The sequence below is a fragment of the Silene latifolia genome, chromosome Y (assembly GCF_048544455.1).
Source record: "Silene latifolia isolate original U9 population chromosome Y, ASM4854445v1, whole genome shotgun sequence".
Lineage (NCBI taxonomy): Eukaryota > Viridiplantae > Streptophyta > Magnoliopsida > Caryophyllales > Caryophyllaceae > Silene > Silene latifolia.
In genome coordinates, this window is record NC_133538.1 from 109063696 (window position 1) to 109090402 (window position 26707).

The 26707-nt window shown below is 37.5% G+C and overlaps 1 protein-coding gene across 1 annotated transcript; it reads right to left on the bottom strand.

Moving 5' to 3' along the window:
• Positions 1-10566: 10566 nt before the first annotated feature.
• Positions 10567-13113, bottom strand: LOC141632894 (GATA transcription factor 19-like). The gene is made up of 2 exons (XM_074445399.1): positions 12588-13113; positions 10567-11342 (listed from the first exon to the last, which is right to left on the bottom strand). Exons 1-2 carry the CDS (start codon positions 13041-13043, stop codon positions 11037-11039), a joined length of 762 nt encoding a protein of 253 aa, XP_074301500.1. The 5' UTR covers positions 13044-13113; the 3' UTR covers positions 10567-11036.
• Between the last annotated feature and the right edge of the window lie 13594 nt (positions 13114-26707).

The following is a 26707-nucleotide window of genomic DNA, read 5'->3' on the forward strand; positions in this document are numbered from 1 at the left end:
GACTTTATCCCCTTCATCCAAAGTATCTTCCACTCTAAAACCATCCCTGAGACCATCAACAAAACTTCTATCTCTCTTATCCCAAAAATCCCTTCCCCTCAATCCATCACAAACTTTCGACCCATTAGTCTTTGTAACACCACCTATAAGATGATTACCAAGATCATTGTTAACCGCCTCAAGCCCCTTATGCACTATATGATCTCTCCCAACCAAGGGAGCTCCATCCCTAGAAGGGGTACTGATACTAATTTTATCATTGCTTCTGAAATCCTCCACTCTATGCACAGCTCCAAGAGTAAACTCAGATGGTTCGCTCTTGAACTTGACCTTGAGAAAGCTTTTGATAGATTTGAATGAGACTTCATCAGATCTTGCCTTATCACTATCAACATCGACCCTGATACTATTTCTCTCATTATGAGCTGCATTTCCATGACCTCTGCCTATGTGACCCTTAATGGCACCCCTCTTGAAAATTTCTTCCCCTCCAGAGGAATTAGGCAAGGTGACCCCCTCTCTCCTTATCTTTTCATTATCTGCATGGAAGCCCTCTCCCGACTTATCCACCAAGCCTGCCACGACACCGAGTGGACCCCCTTTCCTCTTGGAAGAGGTGGCGTCTCTTTCTCCCACCTCCTCTTCGTCGATGACATCCTGGTCTTTGGTAGAACCTCAGAAAAGAATTTGTGCTCTCTTCAAGACATCATCCTCTCCTTTTGTTCTAACTCTGGACAAAAGATCAACTGCTCCAAGAGTAAGATCACTTTCTCTAAACACACACCCCCTCTCGATGCCGCTCTCTTTGAAGATGCCCTGGGCATCAAGAGGACCAACAACCTCGGTACCTACTTGGGTTTCCCTCTTCTAGGGAAAAAGCCTAAGCGGGCCGATCTGCATTTCATTCTTGATAACATTAAGTCCAAGTTAGCCACTTGAAAATCCCATTTCCTTTCTAGAACTGGCAGGATCTGCCTTATTAAGTCTACCATCAATGCATTCCCTAGCCATGCAATTCAATGCATCCACCTCCCCTCCTCTATCCTGCGGGACATCGACAAGACTGCGAGGAACTTCCTCTGGTCAAGTCAGTCTGCAAATAAACATCACCTTGCTAATTGGGATCTTGTCACTCTCCCCCTCACCCTTGGTGGCCTTGGAATTGAGGATGCTACTCCTCTAAATGATGCCCTCTCTGCTAAGCTCAGGTCAAACATCCTCCTTAATAACTCTTCTATTGCTGCCAAGGCCTTACACAGTAAATATTGCTCTCCCTCCCGCCGTTCCTTTTCCTACGGCTCCCACATTTGGAAAAACGTTGGGAGAGGATGGAACATCCTCAAAGACCACCTCTCTTGGTCCATTGGTGATGGATCTACTATTAGCCTCTGGGATGAACCCTGGTTCTGCCTTGGTCCCCACAGAAATGTCATCCTTGGCCCCTTAAACCTCTCCTCCTCCACGGCTAGATTGAACACCATCATCTCTAATGGAGTTTGGGATCTAGATTCCCTTGACTTCGTCCTTCCTGACCACATCATCACCAACATCCTTTCCATCCCCATCCCGTCTACACCAAGACCGGACATCCTTTTCACCTCCCTTGCCCCCAAAGGCAAATTCTCTATTAGTGAGACCTATTTTTCCCTCTGCCGCCCAACTCTCACCCACAACCCCTCCCCTCTCTCCACCGACCTGAGCTGGCTCTGGGACCTCCCAACTCAACCTAGGATCAAAGTCTTCCTTTGGCTTGCGTGGTGGAACAAACTACCGCATAAAGCTGCTCTCTTTGGGAGAAACATTTTGCCCAGTCCGTCTTGCTCATTGTGCCCTAGCCCTTCTATACCTGAAACCTTCCTCCATGCCCTTAGGGACTGCTGCTTTGCCTCTCATTGTTGGACCCTCCTTAACGTCCCTGACTCCTTTTTCACTTCCGACCTTCAACTGTGGCTCCTTGACAACTGCACTTCTCACTCCCCTACCTGGAGTACCCTCTTCACCTTCCTTCTTTGGCGTCTTTGGCTTAAATGTTGTGATCTAACCTTCTCCACACATAACACTCTCTCCCCTTCCTCCTTTTGTGCTTATGTCACCTCCCAGACCTCTGCTTGGATCCGAGCCTCTGACCACCCCCGTAATGCCCCCCTTGCGATTACCACCCCTCTTGATGCCTTTAGCTATCCTTTGAGCTAGGCCCTTCCGCCGGTTGGTTGGCTAAAAGCCAACGTTGATGCGGCCTTTTCCCCCTCCTCTTCCTTTGCTAGTCTGGGGTGTGTTCTTAGAGACTGTGTTGGTTCCTGAGTTTTAGGTTGGTCCACCCGCTTTCTTGCCCCTAACCCTTTCCTCAGTGAGGTCCTCGCCATTCGTGATGGGATTCTTCGCTCTAGAGTTCATGTGAACAATGTTCTGATTGTCTTGATGCGGTGATCTCTATTTTACGCCTCTCTGCCCCTTGTGGACCGTGTACTAACGTTATTCTTGAGTGTAGGGACCTCTTGCAGGACTCCCCCCATTTGAAGCTTGTATTTGAGAAGAGAACGGCCAATCGTGTTGCAGATGCCATTGCCCACCATTCCATTTGTGACACCAGTTCTTCTTTAGGCTGTTTTGAGTGGGATCATCCCCCTCCTTTTGTTGTTGATCTTTGTACTACGGACTTTGTTTTGGCTTGTGTGCCGCTCTCCCCCGACCCGCCTCGGTGATGTAATCTAAACTATTTTTCTTTTATTTAAATTTGTTCCCTCTGTCCAAAAAAAAAAAACCCCGTGACCTAACACCAAATAGATAAATTTATTAATATTGTCTTTAAAACAAACAAAAATAATATAATTTGATGAAAATAATTGAACTTTAAAAAATTTAGAATAACATATGCTTATATTTATCTTATTCAAATTTTCTAATATGAGCTCTTAGGGCACGTGTTAATAAGTTGATTAGAGATTGCTTTCAAAAAAAAGTTAATTAGGGAATGTTTATTGAGAATATATCATGACAAATTAGATTTGAAACTCATATTTAATTTACGATAATTAGTGATATAATGTTGAAAATCTTTCCCTACTTAACATATTATCATGTGCCCTATTGGATGATGTTAGAAAAACTCTTATTTTAAAGCATAGCTTTATCACATGGTTAATCATTCCAATGATAATCGAATAAATACTCCGAATAGTCACATATGCTTGTCACATATGTTTAATAATTGATGGATCAAATATTCCGAATAGTGTTGTAATATTGAATACAATAAGTAGAAAATGTTTACTCGAACTAATATCATATATTAAATTAGATAAATATAAAATTTAAGAATAATTATATGTTCATAATTAAAATTAAATAAAACAAACGTTTGTAAAGGACGTGAATCAGGCCCGTTTATGACCCAAAACCCGTATAAACTCGATCCACATGAACCCAAGATTGACCAAACTCGTATTTTACCCCAAAGGGGGAAGATTACTTGAGTAATTCGTTTTAGGAAATAGGGAAGATTATAGTGAATAGGAGGGAGTATAACTTTTATAACATTTAGTAATGAAATAATTATACTTTATTTTTGTAATTTCAAAAAATTATTGCTATAAGGAGTAAGTTTTATACCCGACTCGTGAACGATATGACCTGAGTAACCCATATTCTAACCTGAATCTTTTGATCCGTTTTATATCTAATCTAATTAAAATATAAGTTGCACTTTCAATAATACATCTCACATCCTAAACATGGTTTAATTATATAGTTAACCGAGGGCCATAAAATTGCGTCCATAGACACATAATTCTCTCGGTTTGTCTCTCTTATGAAGGTTACAAATTGTGAATGCGCCAAATATAACTACTTTAAGATAAAAAAAAAGTAACCACTTATAATATGTTATATATCAAATAATAATTAAAATTACTCATTAAAATGATCATATTTTGGCTCGTTATAATTTGTGACCAAAAATCCTGTCATTTTTTTTATTAATTTTTTTTAATTTGCATAATTCTCTCGGTAATCAACCCTAATTATAATACCCTCCTCCATATAAATATATTTACTTTTAAGCTTTTTCAACACTCTCGGCAGTCAAATCTCACTCTTCCCTTTTCATTTTTCAACCTACCCTCTGGCCTCTGTTGTGAATTTTGTGAGTTTTATGTGACAAAACAAATATGAGGAAGGAAGAAATTACTTGCTTTGATTCTAATGAAATTACAAGGCTTATATAGCAACAAACTAGTGCAACAAACATCATATTGTAGTCTAAGAAAATGCCCACTAAGACCATTTCCTAAGGCCACTAACAAGTGGTAAACCCACTAAGACCATTTCCTAAGGCCACTAACAAGTGGTAAACCCACTAAGACCATTGTGGTAAACCCACTAAGACCATTTCCTAAGGCCACTAACAAGTGGTAAACCCACTAAGACCATTGTGGTAAACCCACTAAGACCATTGTGGTAAACCCACTAAGACCACTAATTGAATTAATATTTCCAATACCTCCCCTTAATTCAAATACTGCAAACTCCAATTTTCTCCATGAAATTCTGATGCTTGGCTTGGAATAAACTTTTGGTAAATAAATCTGCATTCTGTTCATTGGTGCCACAGAACTTTAACTCAATTTTTCCTTCACTGACTAAGCCTCTGATAAAATGATCTTTGAACCTCAATGTGTTTGGTCCTGGCATGATATGCGGATTCTTAGTCATAGCAATAGCGGACTTGTTATCACACCATATCACAAAGTAGCCTTACTTTGTTCATTCTCCAAATCGACGAGAACTTTCTCGGCCCAGTTGCTTGCCTCCCAGTGCACCTGCTTTGCCACATACTCTGCCTCACTAGATGACAATGCTACTGTGTCCTGCTTCTTTGAACTCCATGTAATAGCACCAGACCCTAACATGAACACAGACCCGATGTACTCTTTCTGTCATCAAGACTTCCTGCCCGATCACTATCTGTGAATCCAACCAGACTGAAATCTTCAGAGGTTTCATACCTGATTCCCTTCTCTCTGTTCTGCAATGTACCTTAAAATCCTCTTTGCGCTCCTAGATCTTTGCTTTGTTGGACTGTGCGAGAAACCTAGAGACCACACTAACACTTGTATGCAATGTCTGGTCTGGTGTGAGTGAGGTAGTTCGGACCACCCACAATGCTCCTGAATCTGTTTCTCATCCGCACTACCGGTGCCATCTTCCCTCTGCAGCTTCTCATTTGCATTCATTGGTGTGATTGCAATTTCAGAATCCTCCATTCTGAATTTCTTCATAAATCTTTTGCATACTTCCTCCGAGACACAGAGATACCTTCTTGATCTGATTCACCTCTAATCCAAGAAAGTATTGCAGCTTTCCTAGATCTGTCATCTCAAACTCTTTCATCATAGCCTTTCTGATTCATTCAAAGCATTTCTTGAGATGAACTGACATAAATTATGTCATCTACATACACACATACCACCAAAAACCCAGCATTAGATGTTCTTTTGGTATACAAAGTTGGCTCATTTTCACTCCTGTCAAAGCCACTCTTTGTAAAGAATGCATCTAATCTGCTTTGTACCGAGGCTCTAGGAGCTTGCTTGATCCATATAGAGCCTTCTGCAGCCTGTAAACCTTTCCCTCTTCTTTCCTTTTGACAAAACCCAGTGGTTGTTCCACATAGACCTCTTCCTGCAATTCTCCATTCAGAAAGGCTGATTTAACATCAAACGATGACTGTCGGTTTGAGTTGAGCAGCCATAGCTAAAATGACTCTAACTGTCTAAAATCTTGCCACTGGTGAGAAAGTCTCCTCAAAATCAATCCCCTCCAATTGAGCATACCCTTTGGCCACTAGTCTGGCTTTATGCTTCTGTATACTCCCATCTGTGTTGAATTTGGTCCTGAAAACCCATTTCAACCCAATAACATTTTTGCCAACTGGTAGGTCAACCAGTTCCCAAGTCTTATTCTTTTGAATAGACTTTATTTCTTCTTCCATAGCAAGCTGCCACTCAACTTGTTTTGCAGCATCAACAAAGTGGATTGGCTCTGCAGTGACTAGAGCAAACCCACATGTTTCATAAATTTCTTCCATGGATCTCATCTTCCTTGGAGGTGACTCATCAGAAGAAGATGAGTCTTCTGATGTTTCATTTGTTTCTGGTGGTGTAGCTGGTATTGCATCCAACTCCTGATTCACATTTTGATTTTCTTCCTGCTGTGGTTTAGACTCGGACTCAAATGTAAATACTCTTTGATTATCACCTGTTTGACCAATCCCAGACTTCATTTTCAGCAAAAATAACATTTCTGCTGATTATTACATTTCCATTTACAGGATTATATAACCTGTATGCCTTTGACTGAGTAGCATAGCCAATAAATATGCATTTTACTGACTTTTCATCAAGCTTTGACCTTATATTCACTAGGGAATATGCTATGCACCCAAACACTCTGAGATGTTCCACATTTGGCCTCCTTCCCTTCCAAATCTCATAAGGTATTCTATCTTGAACAGCCCTAGATGGTGAGATGTTCAAGATATATACTGCGATTGACACTTGCTTCACCCCATAAATCATTTGGTAAACTTCTTCCCCTTAGCATACTTCTTGCCATCTCAACCACGGTTCTATTCTTCCTCTCTCAACACCATTTTGCTCGGGAGTATATGGAGCAGTCAATTCTCTATTTACACCCGATTTTCACAAAAATTATGAAATCTTTGGAAGTAAACTCACCTCCTCCTCTGTCGGTCCTCGGACACTTCAATTTTTTACCACTCGAGTTTCTACCATAACCTTGAATTTTTGAAATATTCAAATGACTCGGACTTGGACTGCAGAAAGTATACCCAACTCATCCTCTCACTAGTCATCGGTAAATAATAAAAATATTTACTTCCTCCTAATGACTCTGTCTGCATTGGGCCACAAAGATCAGCATGCACCAATTCTAAACATTCACTAGCCCTCCATGCCTTTCCAGTTGGAAATGAGTCTCTAGACTGTTTTCCATAAATGCATCCCTCACAAATTCCAAGTTCACCAATCCCAGGCAAACCATCCACTAATCCTTTCCTACTCAAAAGTTTCAAACTTTGAACATTAAGGTGGCCATACCTAAGATGCCACGATCGCCTTATCATCCTCCTTTACTTGTCGAATGCTCTACCCATCGACTTGACTAAATCAAGGGAAAACATTTTATTCCTTCCCATTGATGTCATGGCCACTATCTCATTTGATTTTTTATCCTTAATTTCACAAGAATTATTATCAAATGATAGTGAAAAACCAGACTCAAGCAATTGACCAACACTTAACAAATTATAGGCCAATTGAGGTACATACTGCACATGATGAAGTAATTTAATATTACCTTGCTCAGTTTTGACTGCAACAGTCCCAACACCTTCCACACTTAATTGCTTATCATCCCCAAGTCTTACTTTGCTTATCCTGGATTCATCCAAGTCTTTGAACAAAGACTTGGTACTTGACATGTGATTAGAGCAACCACTTTGTCAATATACCGGACATTCCTGCAGTCTCTTGTGCCCCATTGCTTGTCGAAAAAAGCTTTTCTTCTGTTTGACAATATTCACTTTTTGATCGTGTGTTCGATCCTTCTCCTTCTGCCCGGCAGTTCACCTCCTTATGACCTGGCTTGTTACAGTAGTAACACTTCATAGGACCCTTTGGAGTGTCCTTAGCTTGAGTTTCGGATGACGGCGGATGTCCCGCCACGTCCTCTTCCTCTGAAACCTCCCCTTCCTCTACCTCTTCCGGACTGTTTTGATCTGTCCTTGGAAGACTCACCCTTGGAGACAAATGCCTGCTCCTCCTTCTTCTCTCGAAGATCTGTGACTCTTTCTTCATGAGCTAACAGTGAGCCCATCAAGTCATCAAATGAATATTTCTCTAAATCATTTGATTCCTCAATGGCAGTCACAATGTAGTCATACTTCTTTGTCAGGCTCCTTAACACCTTCCCAACAACCTGCTCATCTGATATTTTCTCTCCATATGCCCTCATCTGCTGCACTACTCTTGATACCCTGGACAAATAGTCTTGTGCAGACTCTTTGTCACTCATGAGAGAAGTCTCAAACTCTCTCCTTAAAGTTTGTAATCTCACCTTGATTACTTTCTTGTCACCTAGATATTCGATTTGAATATCCCAGGCCTCCTTTGATGTAGTAGCAGAAGCAATCCGAGAAAAGAACTCCTCCTCCAAGGCTTGCTGAATGATAAACAAAGCCTTGGCATCTTTCTTTCTCTTCTCCTTAAGAGTCCGCATCTGTTCGTTGGTTTGGTATCTTCAAACCCATTTTCAACCGGTTCCCAAAGCTCTTGTGATCCGAATGTAGTCTTCATCTTCAATTCCCAGAATTGATAGTTGACACCCTTAAATATTGGCAATTGAGAGTAACCATTTGAGCTTGCTCCATTGGAAGCCATGACAAGTCCTAGGATATGAAACCTAGAGCTCTGATACCAATTTGTTGTGAATTTTGTGAGTTTTATGTGACAAAACAAATATGAGGAAGGAAGAAATTACTTGCTTTGATTCTAATGAAATTACAAGGCTTATATAGCAACAAACTAGTGCAACAAACATCATATTGTAGTCTAAGAAAATGCCCACTAAGACCATTTCCTAAGGCCACTAACAAGTGGTAAACCCACTAAGACCATTTCCTAAGGCCACTAACAAGTGGTAAACCCACTAAGACCATTGTGGTAAACCCACTAAGACCATTTCCTAAGGCCACTAACAAGTGGTAAACCCACTAAGACCATTGTGGTAAACCCACTAAGACCATTGTGGTAAACCCACTAAGACCACTAATTGAATTAATATTTCCAATAGCCTCATCCTCTCTCAACGGAAACAATTTGTAAAGATGGAGGATTCAAAAAGCTTTAATCTTGCAAATATGCCTCTAGAACTATACATAGCATTTGGTAAAGATGGAGTCATTGACTCAATGTGATTCTGAGGAAAAGGTTTTCTTCACTAAAATTTTCAGCGTTTTTAAACTACTACTACTATTATTTCAAGCCTTTCCATACCAAATTTGATAATGTTGTTTGTTAAGTCATCAAATTTTGTATATCTAGTGCCTACATTAATACTAACTCGGTTTTTAAGCTATATTTTCATGATATTTTCTGGGTGTTGCGATGACTTTAATTTTTTTTAGTCTTGCTGGTTCTTTCGAATTATAATTGTTTTACTTTAATATCCGAGCTGAGTATTTTACCTTATTATTGTTATTATTTCAATTTTTGTATAATTAATTTAACTAAATTCTTTTACCGTATATCACGGTAATGGCAAATTGTAGATCTTGAGAAAATTGTTTTAATTAATTTCACTGAAAAATTTGAATCTAAATTTTTATTTAATTCCAATGAAAAATTAAATCCAAAGAGTAGTGAAAATATTGTTGGACAATGAATATGAATATTGCTGCTAATTAATTCACAAATTGAACGCTCATCCTTCTTTGCTTTGAACAATGAAGATTGAAGATTGCTGCCTAATTAATTCCTAAAATGAATCGTGGGCCTAAAAGTTAGGAAATCAAAATTACATTTGACATATTGACTTTTAGCCACTGAACGCCACACAGGCTCTGTGGTTATTCCTTTAATAAAGAAGATAGTTGGGTCTCAACCATCACCTTAAGGTTTTGGTTGAAATGGTTCATCTATCACTTAGTCACAAAAAAATAACAATTTGTTTCGCCTTGTGGTGGTTGTGTTTTATAGTACCGTACCTATGGTTTTATGTTTGGATTTTTGTACTTTAATTTTACCAGCTTAATTTATCATAGACACAAGATAAACGTCGTGGATGAACTTAAATTTGAATTGACTAATGAAATAGTGGTACATGTGAGATCAAATTATCTTTGGGAATAATATATAAGATGATAGCGAAAGAAAGTGAAGTTAGAGTAGCAAATTAAGGGACTGTTTGGTTCAAAGTGTGGGAATGGAATGGATTGAGATGAGAATCCGGGGTGGAATGGAGTTAGAACCCAATACCTTTTAACACTTGTTTGGTTCAATTTTGTAATGAATTGTAATTCAATCAACATACTAAATGAATCTGATGTATACGAACTCTACTATTCAATCCTGCGAAAAGAATTCAATCATGTGCATATTTCAATATTACTTGTACAACAACACAATTTTTTAAGGCAATTGTCATACGAGTCGTCATACAACTCGTAAATATTGTTTAAAGCAATAGACACATGTATTATTGCAACGAATCATGTACACCTGTGAACAATCACAAACAAATTTTTTATAAAAGCAACAAAAAATATTATGAAAGTAGAAGATGAAACTTACGTAGAGTAGAACAACAACAATTTGTTTTTTTTTTCCTTTCTTAATTTTAGGTTTTGTATCTAGGGGGGATTGGATTTAGAAACTTGGGGGAGGGGTAGAGTATGGGATTCCAAGGGATTGAGGTGGATTGAGAAACCCTTGGGTTTCTAAATCCATTCCAAAAGTGGTCAACCAAACACTTGAATCGGTGATATCCATTTCAATCCATTTCATCATATACTCTCATTTTCATACAATGACACTAGCAAGTTATACGCCTAGATAAGCTAGAGTTTTGAGACCAAACTACTGACAAAAGGGAAAGAAAAAAACTAAAAAAAAAAATTAAAGTGAAAAATAACATAAGATTATCTATAATGCAATCTATCTAAAGTACAAACTAAAGAAAGGTAGAAAAACTAAAGGATAGACAAGAACTAAAAATATTAGAGATTTGAACAATAAAAGTTGAGTTATTGGACATCGTCTTGGGGACATAGTCTAACCTATGGAAACACCAATAAAACGTCGTCGTTTTGTAGCATCGCATGGCCCATGCCCTTCACTTTCCTTTGACTTAAAACATAGGACTAGAAATTAAATACTCCGTAGAAGTATATAATTAATTAAATTCCTCTAATTTTTAATTATTTTGGTTGAAATATTATGTTATGATGATAATTGTTGAGTTCACCGGGTGAAGTCACGGACAAGGCCACTAGGGCGGTCATGTGTTAACCAAGATAGAAACTGAATACCCGAGTCCGACCCACGGTCATCCTCCGTGAATCGATACTCATTTGTGGCTCCATAACATTGCATCTTTTGTGCAGCCGCTTGAGTGTATTGGTGGGCCCATGACCCGTTGTAGTAACCGTGGTGTGGGTCCATCATCCCTGCTCCTGACCCGGCATTGTTGTTCGCTGCCGTGGTTGTCGCCGCCGCTGCCCTTCTTTCTTCTTTCTTAAATCTTATTCCACACGCATTGCAGAGGGACTGCACATACATATACAATGTCACACAGTTAGTACTACCGAATAATTAATTAAACTCGTATAAGACTGTCTTATGCCGAACGACTTGATTATAATACGTCTACATACATATACAAGTCACACAATCAATACCTACGGAATAATTTATTAATTAATTAAATTAAACTCGTATGAGATTGTTGTATGGATAATGACTTGATTATACGCCGTACATACATATACAATGTTATACAATTAGTACCTACGGAATAATTAGTTAAAAGAAAATGATATATACAATCCAATGGGTTGTATTTAAGCATTTAATATCCTTCCAAATTTAGTATTAATTTAGAAATTAGAGAATAAATTACAAATGAATCAATGCAACTAATATATGTATTAACTATTTATTTCCTTTTTTAGTTACTTAAATACAACACATCGAGTTGTGGAGTATATATATATCATTTCCCTTAGGGTGTGTTTGGATTGAATGATTTAGAGAGAAAAGAAAAGGAGGGAGAGTAGGGGATTTAAAATCCCTTGTTTGGATAGTAAATAAGGGTGGAGGGAAATGAAGGGGGAGAGATTTGGAGGGATCCATTTTTCCTCCTTCAAGGCAAATCAAAATCTCTCCAGAATAGCGAATTTCATGGAAATCAGTATCAAACACTCACTCTCATTTCCTCTCCTTCCCTTACCTCCTTTCTCTTCCTTCTTCCCTCCCATCCTTTCTCTCCACTTTCGCTTTCTAAACACACCCTTAGGGGGTGTGTTTGGATAACAAAAGTGGAGGAGAAGGAAGGAAGGAAGGAAGGAGGAAGAAAAAAGGATGGAAGGAAGGGGAGGAAGAAATGGAGGAGGTCATTTTCCTCCAAATCTTGCCTTTGTTGGAGAGGAAATAATTTGGTTTGGAGGGGGAAGTGGAGTGATTCATTTTCCCTCCCCTCAAAATCCCTCCACCTCCATTTTGCTAACCAAACGAAGGATTTATCATCCCTTCCTTTCCCTCTCCTCTCTTTCCCTCCAAATCCTTCTATCCAAACAGATCTTTAAGGAAATTCATATAAGACTGTTGTATGCATAATGACTTGATTATACGCGTACAGGGTAAAGAAGTAAGAACTAAGTTGCCTGAATTGGAGTAACTATTATTCTCTTGGGACTGAGATTATTCCAAAACATAATCATCTCAAATTTAACATTTCCAAGGAAAAAAAATCATTTCTATCATAATCATAATTTAATACAATAAATAATGTACCTTGGGACCGCGAGGGCCATTTCTCCAAAGCGGAGTAGAAGTAGTATCACAATTAGAGCAACGACGACCAAACAAAGGATCGCCACTGCTACCGCCACCGCTACCGCCATTACTAGGACTAGGCTTAGGAGTAGAATTAGAGGACGATTGTTTAGGATGAAGTAAATCCCAACAAAAGGTAGACACACTATTACGATGTTTAGTAGTAGTAGTGGTAGTCTCACCATAACCCATATTATTACTAGTCTCAATATTGGTTAAACGAGTGGAAGGTGTACCAAGAGAAAGAGTACAATCAACAGAAGACGGCGGAGACAAGGACGATGAAGCGGAAGCGTAAGATGAAGACATGTAATCAGTCTCATATTGGATAGGCCAGTAGTATGTGTTAGCATTAGTAGGCTGGTGGCCGCAATACTGATTGTATGGTCCGCAAGATGAGCATGGACCAACCATGTTTATGATATTATTTTTGTAAGGTAATGTTTGTTTTTGGTTATGTAAGTTGGAGAACGAAGTGTCCGAAATAAATAGGGAAGTAGAGAGAGAAGGAGTGGGTGAAGAGGGAAGGAGGAAGTGAAAGAGTATATATACTGATGGAAGGGAGAGGTGTTAAGAGTGTAAAACCGATTTTGTGAGTCCAATTATTGGACTAAACTTTTGGTTGAGATGATTTCTTGACATGGTATCAGAGTCGGTGTGACCAAAAAGTCACGGGTTCGAATCCCACCCCACACTAACAACAGGTATGGAGAGGTCTGCAGTTGCATCCACACTTCAAACCCAAAGGACATTCCTGTGAGGAGTTGTGTTAAAGTGTAGAACCGATCTTTAAACTCCAACCATTAACTTAAACTTTTGGTTGAGATTTTTGTCAGAAGAGGCGAAGTCTTGGTAGTCAAAAAGAGGGCACTTGTTTTAAGTAGTATAGTATGAGGAGAGGCCCAGACCTTATTCTTCCTTCCCTACATTGCCATTACCGCCTTAACTTAGCTTTTTACTCTTTTTTGGGGGAGATTTGAGTGTTTTAATTTTGATTTTTCATCTTATATTACGGCTGCCTACTTCTACACATAGGACTCTAGTAGGGTTGTTGGTTTAAAACATTAAACCACATGATGTTATAAATTAAGTTAAATTCAAAAAAAATACTTCAGATCCTATAAATTCAAGAATTATTTAATGATAATAATCCAACCTATACCGCTTTTTCTCATTTAATCCATTCTATTGTTTATCTCACATATTAATCTACTAGTGTGTTGCCCGTGCATTGCACGGATTCTAAAATAATTGACTAAATGTATAGTGTGTCAGGACGTTTTAACCTTTATTGTGTACAAAGATTGTAAAAAACAATTATGCTAACATAATTTTATTAACGATCATTATTGCTTCAACTCGTGATTTTATTAGCTACACTGATTGACACTTCGATGACAGATTTTTTTCCTTTAGATGGTAGTTTTGAGAAGTTTTTTTTGATAAAATGATAATTCATTTGTATTTTAATTCACATAACATTGCATTTTATACAATATGTACACATCTTCTCTTTCTTGATCTATGTATCAAAAGTATGATAAATGACAAATGTAGATGCGATATAACCTTAGCCCTTAGATCCCTTCTTTTCGACATGTCCTCCGCCTCACTTCAACCACGTATTTATATGATGCACTCAATTATTGTTAATGACACTTGGAACGTTTCTAACAATGAATTAATTTTGTGCTCTTTCTTTCATCATCAAAATATTCTTATTTCTCGTTTTCTTTTTAACGTTTACTGCTATATCACCTCTTCTTACTCATTTTAAAGTTTATCCTTAGGCCTCTCTTATTTTAAACAGCACTCTTACTCTCACGTCACCCTTCTTTTTGGGCTCAACTTTAAATGGTTATGGTCTGCTCGTACGCAGAACCGTATTTCTCTTTTCTCATGACTTACATGGTTGGGTATACTCCCACATAATGTTACCCTCTCCTCTCAGGGTTTGCCTATTTCGCTTTCTTGTGGCATGTGTCAACATCATTTTAAGAGCACCATTCACATACTGTGGGATTGTCTCTCGCTATTCAATGTATAGGGTTCTTGTTAACTATCGCTTACCTTTTACGTACTCCTTTAATTTGCTGAGCTGCAGCCTAGATTACAAAACCTCAATCACTCCAACTCTCTTGATTTACTATGATCTTTTCTCCTTCATCATGTGCCTTTGGTCAACTCAGTGTTAGACGTTTGGGTCCGTAATGGCTTTCTTCTACTCGTTGTCATTACTTTTCTTGGTCTCTTGCCAATATTTTTAGAAGAACGCCCTCAAACACATGTCAACTGAATCTATTGGCGCCCTCCTGATTCCCCATGACACAAAATCAATGTATGTAGTCGCCGCCTTTTGTGATACTTCTCTTTTCGTGGGTATTGTTTAGGTTGGCCGTGATCATTTAGGGCAGCGGTTAGAAGGATGAACTTTCAAGTGTACCGTTTTTACCCCAATGGAGCGAACTACTTGTCATCCAGGTTGAATTGGCGGTTGGCCTTCTTTAATTTGTGGTGCATCTCTTTTTATCTATGTATCTAAAGTCTGATAAATGACGAACATAGACGTGGTACACCTTTAGGCCTCTTGGATCCCTTCTTTTTGCACCTCCCCTCCGCCCAAAATCATGCGTTTGATGTTCTTTGTTATTGGCAATGGCACTTGGAACGTTTCTGGCAATGATTTTATTATTTGTGCTCTTTTTTTTATTATCAAAATATTCTTGTTACACAAACTTCGTTCTAACTGTGATATCAGCTCTCGGTGCTCCTTCAAAACCTAACAAAATCACCTTGACCTTCTTGTCTTGGCCCAACCTTAAATAATTATAGAAACCGTATTTCTCTTTTATTGTGGCTTACTTGAATTGGTGGGGGTATACTCCACATAATGTTACCCTCTCTTCTCGGGGTTTTGTCTATTTAGCCTTCTTGTGACATGTGTAACCATCATTCTAAGAGCAGCATCCATATTTTCATAACCCTTTCTATCATTCTAATAATTATACTCCTAGAGTCCCAGCTAAAAAAAGTAGAAAATACTGACACAGACTTGCCTATAACCAATTTCCCGGCCTAACAGTAAGTCTCCCTTAAGACGACACTTTTGGTCTTAAGCTTAAGACGGGTCAAGTACATACCAATTGTGTATATAAGAATACATAGGGAAAAACAATATATTTGTCTTATATACACAAATGGTTTTGTACCTGACCCGATAAGAAAAGACTTTTTCTTTGTATTATTTGCTATTTCAAAAAATGACACATATTGATTTACCTGGTATATAATTTGCTAGCCCGGAAACGAAAAGAAAACAAAATACAAAAAAAAAGAAGGCTTAATATTTTCTTTATTGAAAAAGAGCCAGTTGAACACAATAATTAGATGATTATTTAGATTAGAAGTCAGGACCTTATAACCCTATAGGTGTATTTGGGAGAAAGAAATCGCCAAAATTTGGATATATACTAATGTTATATTTTAATGTTGCAGTTTTAACCAAATTAGAGGATAATATAATTAAAAATGAATATGGTCATATATTTTAAACCAGTTAAAACATTAACATTATGTTGTACTCTCTAGATTATAAAAGTTTAAGTCTAATTCAAGTTATTCAAATAATAATTCTAATTATCTTTCTTCTGGAGGTAGTGTATTAGATTGATAGTAATTTCAATTCTAAGCTAAAATAGCGGTTGCGTAGAGATATGTACATTGACAATACTAAGATATGTAGTTGAGAAATTATTTTATATTTTTCTTTAAAAAAAGTTACCCTCATGGTTGTATACCATATAACAAAATACCATGAAAATTATAGCTGTATATTTGATTCTGCAAGCTTTCATGTGAACTCACTTAACTTGCTTTGAATATAATATACGAAGAAAATAAAGTTAGTAATCAAAGAAAAATAGTAAAATATAAGCAAATAGAGTAAAGAATACGACTGTAATTTGAAGGAACTAACCCAAACACTACTACAAATATAGCCAATTACAACAGCCCTTTAACAACGCATATTAACGTGAATTTGTAATAACGTTGTTAACTGTATTATTTTCGCGGAATTCAGTGAAAATTAATAATAACGATTAGCAGAATTAGAACCGTTGTAATTACTTATAACGGTTATATAAATAATAACCGTTTTCATTCATAAAATAATAACAACGGTTTAACACGTAATATATAATAACGTTGTTAATTGGATTATATTATTTTGGCGCAAATCAGTGAAAAATAATAACAACGGTTAATTTGTGAAAATCGTTGTTATAAGTAATGACAACGTTTTATAATATACCAAACCGTTGTCAATACTTTCAGTGTATAGAAAAACAGAAACAAACACCACAATACCACACAAACACAAACACAAATATAGACACATACACAAACACAAACACAAACACAAACACACACACAAACACAAACACAAACACAAACACAAACACAAACACAAACACAAACACAAACACAAACACAAACACAAACACAAACACAAACACAAACATACTCTCCCTCACCGTCATAATTCTCCCTCGCCGTCGCTCTGTCATCTCCGTCACTGTTGTCGTCGTCGTCGCTTTCTCATCGTCTCTGTCACTGTTCTTTCTCTAATTATCAGGTATATATCTATCTCTTAATGGTTTTAGGTTTTGTCATCTCCGTCATTATTGTTCTTTCTCTAATTATTTTTTTGTGTGTTTTTGTCCGTCATTGTTCTTGTTCTTCCTCTAATTATCCGATTAGTTTTTCTGCGTTTATTAGTAAAACAAATCTAATAAAATAAAATAAAACAAATAATATGATGAAGAGGATAGTAAAACAAATTCACATTTAATATTCAAAAACTTAGTTAATTGATATACAAAATAAAATAAAAAGTAAACTAAGATACTACTTAGAACGGATTTTAGGAAGGCATTCTCTTCCATGAGAATGATCCTCTCTTCTTTTGCTATTTGGAGGTCTCATAAAGCAGATGCAATATCTGCATGCAGCTGCTCCAACTCCGGCACCCAGCCACGAAGGGTGGCCTTCTAGAGCGGGATCTGAACATCATCAAGGAAGATCCTGTTCTTCTTCTCGATTTCCTCTAAATAGTGGCGGAGCCAGGATTTGAACTTAGAGGGGACGAAAATTTTTAAGGTGGGCGAACGACTAATTGCATAAGGCAACCTCGAAAAAATTTCGAAAAATTTAACTAAAAACCTCGAAGATTTCATCCGCCAGGGGGGGCAACCACCCCTGCTAGCCCCCATAGCTCCACCACTGCCTCTAAGCGGTGTATGAAACATTTGTTGTACTCGATCGTTACTAATGTTAAAACAAATGTTCTGATTCATTATTGAAGGAAGTTTAGAGTTTAGGTTTTGAAGATTTAGAGTTTGGAGTTTAGGGTTTGGGGTGTGTTGAAAGAAAAATGGGATAATGGATTTATTGAGATACATATAGTGGAATGAATTTATAATTAGTATATGTGTCCTTTCATATGCCAAGAGTTGTTTTTTAATTAATATGTTTTGGAAAATGACAGTGTGTGTCCTTTAAATTAATATATTTTTGTTTCATATGCCAAGTATTAATGAATTAAATTAAATTAAATTAAATTAAATTAAATTAAATACTATACGACGCCTTGTTGTTGTTACGTTCATGTTGCATGCTGCTGCTATATGCTACTCTAACATATATGTTTTCGTTAATGTCTTTGTTTTCAGTATGTCATCAACGAGCTTTATGACTCCGAGTACAAAAAGCAACCAGTACGTCCTTGAACATTGCAATGAAGATTAAAGAGATATATATTTGGGTCAATTTAGTTCTAGTTTTATTGATTTAAAGCTTTAGACTTAGAGCTTTAGGAGAATTGTTGAACATTGCAATAAGACTCTGATATTGTTGTTGCATATTGTAATGGAGAACGTTTTAGTAATATCATTATTGTAATGATGATGCTGCTGTTAATTGATGCAGGGATTTTGGCAGAAATGCACTTAATTTGTAATTTTTTTTTTAAAAAAAAAACTCCAATAACAACGGTTATTCAACAAAAAAACCGTTGTCATTAGTAATAACAACGGTTATCATACAAAATTCCGTTGTTATTAACATCCCTACAATAAACTATTAAGCGCGCGCATTACTATCAACAACGGTTTATGTCATGAAGCCGTTGTTATTACTTTCCCACCAAAAACTTATTCAATACAGGGACTTCTTTTCACAACGGATAATTAATAACGACAACGGTTCTAAACCGTTGACAACGGTTATTAGTAAAAAAACGTAACCGTTGTAAAAACTTTTAACAACGGCCCGAACAACAACGCCCGCTTTTTTCTATAACAACGGTTATTAGCCGTTGTTATACACCATATCTGTAGTATAACAATGAATATCACAGAAGTTTATTAATTCTAGTAGAAATGGTAAAAACAAATAATTAATTAGTCAAACTCTACTAATTTTAGTAGAGAATTGAAAATTAATTATGTTAAAATAAATTTTTCTAATTCTAATAGAAACGTTAAAATATTATTTATTAATTAGAGTGTTTTAAAAAAATTGGAGACTAACACGTCGCTCGAAAAAAGCCTCAAATATATATTTATATTGATTATTTCCTATCATTTATCTTATTTTAATCTCTTCGAAGAGCAACTTGTTAAAATGGTCACCCCTTTATTTTAAAGGTCCTTCTTCTACATCCCCCATTATTTTTTGTGTTTCTAATTCTCATAATCAATTATGTTCAATTAAACCTTTTGTTACATTAATTCCCCATAAACATCCACTTTGATTCAACATGAAATCAAACTCACCTCATGCTTCAACCCCATATCTAGCCATACATTCTGGCAGCAATGTTTTAATCCCAGATCTTCATGCCTTAATTTCCCATCTTTTCACATTCAAAATCATCTAAGCAACAACCACCTCAAATTTAGGCCCAATTATCCATGAAACCATACAAAACACACAGATTTCAAAACCTTAAACCAACTCCGAAATTGAAACCGAAACAGTAGGTGTTGGACCATCTGCTCCGACCAGACCAAGCTAAGTGATAACTACGTTATTTACTTGCTTTTAATGCTTGAAAACCTTTACTTACAGCTCACTTGTATGCATGTTGTGTGCATATGCATGTCTTAAATGCTCAAACTGCTCAAAACCCGTCATTTGTGTATATGGTTCGATTTTGTTTATTTTCATTGCATTTATATGAGAAATGGAGGCTTAATAAGCATCACACTAACTTAGGAGAGGCTTGATACGTGCATTTTATATAGTCTTTTTTAGCCTATTTTATGAACGTATTTCTATGCTTTTATCGTAGTTTATGCTATGAAATGCCCCGAATATGCTACTTTGATTTATTTTGTCTTATTCACAGGAATGAACCAGAAAGTAGTGAAATCGAGCCATTTATCGTCCGTTTTGCATGCATTTGGAAGAAGAGTGAATCTGGAGCGGAATTATTGCTGTTTTGGGATGCGTGAAGCTATTTCGGGAGCTAAAAGGACAAGTCAAAGTCAAACTAACGAGATTAATGAGCTGCTGAAGTAAAGATTCACTCGATCGAGTACTTAGCTGGTCGATCGAGTGGTTTTAGGTCAAATAATCAGTCGATCGAGTACTTTAGTTGGTCGATCGAACAGTTCCATATTAGTGTTTAGTCGATCGAGCACTTTGTTTGGTCGATCGAACGGTCCGAGCCTTAGTTTGCTCGATCGAGTAGTTTAAAACCACTCGATCGAGTGGTTTATCCTACGGGCTTGGGCTTTTTAGTTTATTTCTGTCAATTAGGTTAAATAATTCCTATTTTCTTATAAATAGGAAGGTAGGACGTCATTGTAACCTCTCCTCTCTCTTCTCTTCTCCCTTTTCTCGACACTTAATACATTGTTCCAGTTACTTTGTTCTTCCTCTATTCCGGATTTATTTCAGTAACATTTCTCTCCCTTTTCCTTAATGTTTATTTCTCTTCCTCTCTTTATTACTTATGTTCTTTATTTAATTATGTCTAGCTAATTCCTTTAGTATGTTAGGACTAGGAAAGCCGTGGTAGCAATATGTTAGGATTGACATGATTAGATTAGTTTGCGATAAGAATTGTATTAGGCAATATAATTGTGATTAGGTTGAATGAATGCCTGTAGGAGACCGATTTAATTAGTTACCCCCGACCTGGATCGAAAGATTGGAAGGGAAGGCTTGCTTAATTACAATAGGCGATACCTAATTAGGGCGAAAGCTAAGTTAGGGAGACCCTAGGGCGATTAGAGACCGAAAGGGTATAATCGTAGGTCTAAGGACCGAAAGGTGACGACCTCGCTCTTCTTATCAATAATTTAATCGACTCAGTTGACCCGATAGTGTAGCTGCCACGGTAGACCGATTCCTAGCATATTTCTCTCTTTTATCTGATTTACCCCTGTATTTCATCATTATTTTCTCTTGTTTTGATTTCTCTTGCCTTAGTCTCTTTAGTTTAGTTAAAACAATTAAAACCCCTACTGTGACCTTAGACAGACCGAATAGACAAGTAGATAGTAAACCGCCTCCCTGTGGAGATCAACCCTACTTATCGCTAGCTTCTGTTAGTTATATTTAGGTATTTATTTTTGGTTCATAATGACCGTATCAAATTTTGGCGCCGTTGCCGGGGAGGCAACTATTTATTTATTTTTTTAATTCTGTCTGTTTTTAGCCTCAGGGGATTTTTCCCTTGAGGCCGTTCTAAATCGTTTTCTTTCGTGCTGTTTTGATAGGCCTTACAGGTTCTACCTAGACAGTTCTAGGTGAAAGATTGTCAAAAGGAAGGCTTGAGTACCTTTGACCCGTCACCTATGTCCCATTATATGGCACAGCAGGTGATTTACTGCGGTAGATGTGGTGCTGCTGAGCACAATGCAGCCTTTTGCATGGTAGAAAATGACAAAGTTTACGCGTTCCAGCAGCGCAGTCGAGTTAGTCAAGCAGTTGTAGTTGTGCCGCCACATCCACCCTATCAATGGCCACCGCAACAAGATCCTCCTGATATACAGAAAGGAGAGATTGCGGAGCTGAAATCTTTTTTGGAAACACTTGCATTCCAAGTGCAAGAAGGTGATAGAGACACTTTTTCGCGATTTGATAAGCTCGAGTCTGAGATAGTTCAGCTAGCTGCTGAGTCGGATAGTTGGCAACCAGAAGAGGTATACTTTACTGAGAGCGGTTTTTCCAATGAAGAAACCGTGTTGCCCAATGCTGAGGATGAATTTTATGACTCGGATGACGAATTTCTATCATACTTCAATAGTTTACACGAAGATTTCAGCGCTGTACAGGAAGAATCACTCGATCGAGTGACTTATATTAGTCGATCGAGTGAATTTACAGAGGAAAGATCTCGATCGAGTGATATTTCTACTCGATCGAGTGAAATGCAGGAGGAAAGTACTCGATCGAGTGATAATTCTGCTCGATCGAGTGAGTTGGCCAGCGAGAGCAATGATTTGTTGCTTGGGTTCTTTTTAGACGATGATTTTGATGATGACAATGGCTATGGTGAGTCTCCCCTATTCAAAGCCGAGTTGGATGCACTTGAGGCCGCGATTTACGGGACGAATTCCACTGAGGGCGACGAAAGGACAGCTGAGTCGGTAATTGCTCCTAGCACGGAAGAGGTAATAAAGTCCTTTATCTATGATTCCATCGTTGAGAGCAACCTACCTGAGGTAATTAGCGATAATTTTATTATTGTTAATATTCAAAGTACGCTACCTCGTTTGACTCGTGCTATTTCTTTTAATTCTATACCCCCTCCCATGTGGACGTATAAATTAACGAATTCTCACCGTCCTTGTCATCTCAATCTTGTTAATCTGAAATGGGGCCCTAATTTATTGTCAATTGCTCCCGCGCTCCTTTATTTTGTGGATAAATTTAGGAGCTCAAATAGGAAATTCGTTAGGCTTAAACAGTTTTACATATTTATTTCCTATTTCTTTATTCCACTGTGGTGCTACTTACATTTTTGTGTAGCACATGCGCAGATGTACGATCTCAAGCTGCGCGCTTTGAGCTGTTTTGATTGTGATTGATTAGAGAGGCTCGAAGAAAAGAAGGTCGAGCTAGGACCTGACTGAAACTAGCGCTACCCGGGAGGCAACCCGGAGTTTTTATTTTGCATTTTTATTTCATTTCAGTTGTAATAAATGGTTTTTATACCATAGACTATCTCAGTATGCTTGTTAGTTAGTTTGCGGGCTGTTTTTATTTGCGTTTTGCAGGAACACACTGAGGATCACTCGATCGAGTACTTTTTGTACTCGATCGAGCACTTTTGCTGCTACATCCACTCGATCGAGTGATTATTTTACTCGATCAAGCACCTGCAACGAGAGAACTACTCGATCGACTGCTATTCTTCTCGATCGAGCATTTTTAGACGCCCAGTTCACTCGATCGACCACTGTTCCACTGCTATCGAGTGTTTTTGACTTGGATTCGCTTTCCGTGACGATATTTGAGCTGTTTAGCGACCTCCCACGTTGCTGGTTGATTTGGGGAGGACCCTTCTTCGCGTATTCTTGTGAGTTTTTCGCATTTCCACTCTTTCTCTTCTAGTTAGCATTTCCTTTCCATGTTTTGGTACAATGGGGGCATTGTACGATTTGGTTTGGGGAGGTTATGCATCCATATCTGTGTTTGTATATTGTTTTTATTGCATTTTTGTTATCATATTTAATTTATGTATGCATTGTCTGTTATTCTTATAAAATTCAAAAAAAAAAATCTCATAAAAATGAAGAATTGATAAATTCAAAAATTTCACGTTTATTTTAGCATGTAGGTCGAGTCGGAACGGTTGATTTCAATGATGAAATTGCACTATAAATTGTCTTTTTGCTTAAGCTTTGCATTTAATTATTATTCTTTTTAGCTTTGTCTTTTTGCATATCTACGAGTTAATGTTGAATTTAGCTGAACGAATAGACTTGACCTGAAATTTTGGCAACCTACTTATAATTTCTAAGGATTAGAGCCTTATAAACTGGTGTCATTTGTGACCAGTTTCATGTAGGATTGTGAGTAGTTACTCCTTGCATAACATGTATCATCAATTTGCACGTTTATGAAATTCAATTGCTTTTTGCCTACATACATTCGGGTTAGTGGTTGGTGTCACATGCTGGGAGGTGCTTACAATTTCCTTTTCTTTCCTTTTTACCCATTTAACTCCACATTAGCCAAATCTGCCTGTCGACCCTTAGCTACATTCCAAATTTAGCCTGCCTTGTCAAGCTAGTTAGTGTATGTTTTGTGGTATATTTTTCATTGTGCCAAGTTTGGCTCGTATTCTGTTGATTCGGAGTTGGTAATCTAAGAAGAAAGGGAGGATGATGAAAAAAAGACGTGAAAAATGAAAAAAAAAGGAATTCGGAAAAAAAAACAGGAAAAGAAAAGAAAAGATGAAACCGAAAAAAAATAGAAAGAAAGAAAAAAAAAGTTGTTGTTTGATGAGACAGTTTCGCTCCTATGTTTTATTTATATCATTTGAGGAGTATTTTCAGTTCGGTTTGGTGAGTTTTATGCCAAATGAAGGGCAGGTGCTTAATTCATAATTGAGTTGGAATCGGATGTTGTCACATGGTTTTGTTTAGGTACTAGCTTGATCACCTATACCTCCACATTCCATAAATGTTCTGTCTTTTCTTACCCATTGCCTCACTTTACCATATATTTTTGTAAGCCCTCGGCTGTGACAGGACCTTGTTTGGTTGGAATGTGTGTACGGTAGCTAGAATTGTCTATCATATTAGTTGCATGCATTTTTATGTGGGTCGTAGTTTAGGTGAGCGACTATTTTTATTTCTCTCTTACATATATATGTTCACCCTTTGCTTCATGAGAGAAGAGTGACCCGTGAGAGTCCATTATTAATGATCTAGCAAGGTCGACGGTTCAGCTTTATTATAAACATCTTACAACTCCTTTGCATTTGACTGTTTTGCTATAAGTGTTAGTTTGCTTGCATTAAATTGATTTAAGTGGGCATTTGTAGCTAGTGCTGAGTTATCTTTTCCGTTCCATTAGTTTGCATTTAGTTTACTCGAGGACGAGTAAAGGTTTGGTTTGGGGAGATTTGATACGTGCATTATATATAGTCTTTTTTAGCCTATTTTATGCACGTATTTCTATGCTTTTATCGTAGTTTATGCTACGAAATGCCCCGAATAGGCTACTTTGGGTTATTTTGTTTTATTCACAGGAATGAACCAGAAAGTAGTGAAATCGAGCCATTTATCGTCCGTTTTGCATGCATTTGGAGGAAGAGTGAATCTGGAGCGGAATTATTGCTGTTTTGGGATGCGTGAAGCTGTTTCGGGAGCTAAAAGGACAAGTCAAAGTCAAACTAACGAGATCAATGAGCTGCTGAAGTCAAGATTCACTAGATCGAGTACTTAACTGGTCGATCGAGTGGTTTTAGATCAAATAATCAGTCGATCGAGTACTGTAGTTGGTCGATCGAACAGTTCCATATTAGTGTTTAGTCGATCGAGCACTTTGTTTGGTCGATCGAACGGTCTGAGCCTTAGTTTGCTCGATGGAGTAGTTTAAAACCACTCGATCGAGTGGTTTATCCTACGGGCTTGGGCTTTTTAGTTTATTTCCGTCAATTAGGTTAAATAATTCCTATTTTCTTATAAATAGGAAGGTATGACGTCATTGTAACCTCTCCTCTCTCTTCTCTTCTCCCTTTTCTCGACACTTAATACATTGTTCCAGTTACTTTGTTCTTCCTCTATTCCGGATTTATTTCAGTAACATTTCTCTCCCTTTTCCTCTTTAATTTAATGTTTATTTCTCTTCCTCTCTTTATTACTTATGTTCTTTATTTAATTATGTCTAGCTAATTCCTTTAGTATGTTAGGACTAGGGAAGCCGTCGTAGCAATATGTTAGGATTGACATGATTAGATTAGTTTGTGATAAGAATTGTATTAGGCAATATAATTATGATTAGGTTGAATGAATGCATGCAGGAGACCGATTTAATTAGTTAGCCCCGGACTGGATCGAAAGATTGGAAGGGAAGACTTGCTTAACTGCAATAGGCGATACCTAATTAGGGCGAAAGCTAAGTTAGGGAGACCCTAGGGCGATTAGAGACCGAAAGGGTATAATAGTAGGTTTAAGGACCGAAAGGTGACGACCTCGCTCTTCTTATCAATAATTTAATCGACTCAGTTCACCTGATAGTATAGCTGCCACGGTAGACCGATTCCTAGCATATTTCTCTCTTTTATCTGATTTACCCCTGTATTTCATCATTATTTTCTCTTGTTTTGATTTCTCTTGCCTTAGTCTCTTTAGTTTAGTTAAAACAATTAAAACCCCCACTGTGACCCTAGACAGACCGAATAGACAAGTAGATAGTAAACCGCCTTCCTGTGGAGATCGACCCTACTTATCGCTAGCTTCTGTTAGTTATATTTAGGTATTTATTTTTGGTACATAACGACCGTATCAAGGCCCAAAAGCCAACCACATGACGCATGGCCCAACAAAAGAAGAAACAAAGACCCTAAATGAAGAAAAAAAAAGGAGTCTAGTGCTCATCTTCGAAGCGAAGCGCGCATCGAGATCAGGAAATGCGCCACAGTGCTATTCTCACAGTGCCTTCTTCAAGTCCCAAGCGTGCATCAAAGTCAGGGAAGGCACAATAGTGTGGTTCTCATAATGCCTTCCTCAAGTTTGGTGCGCGCATCTGCAATTTTGCGCACATCTTTCTGCCAATTAAACAACATTGTTTTCTTGTTTTGTAACGTACTATCTAAACATGAACTTTAGATATTTTTTTCCATCTACCTTCATATTTTATTATTTTAGAGAGAGAAACACAACTTATCTTTGTAATTTGTGATCTAATTCTTCATCTATTATCAAGTTCAAGCATTTTTATTTCATCTTTGTTCTTCCTTGTTCATTGTTCTTCATAGTTGGTATTGTTTCTTCTCTGTTTACTTTCTTTGTTGATTATTTATATTTAAGTTTACTTAAAGTTTGAATATT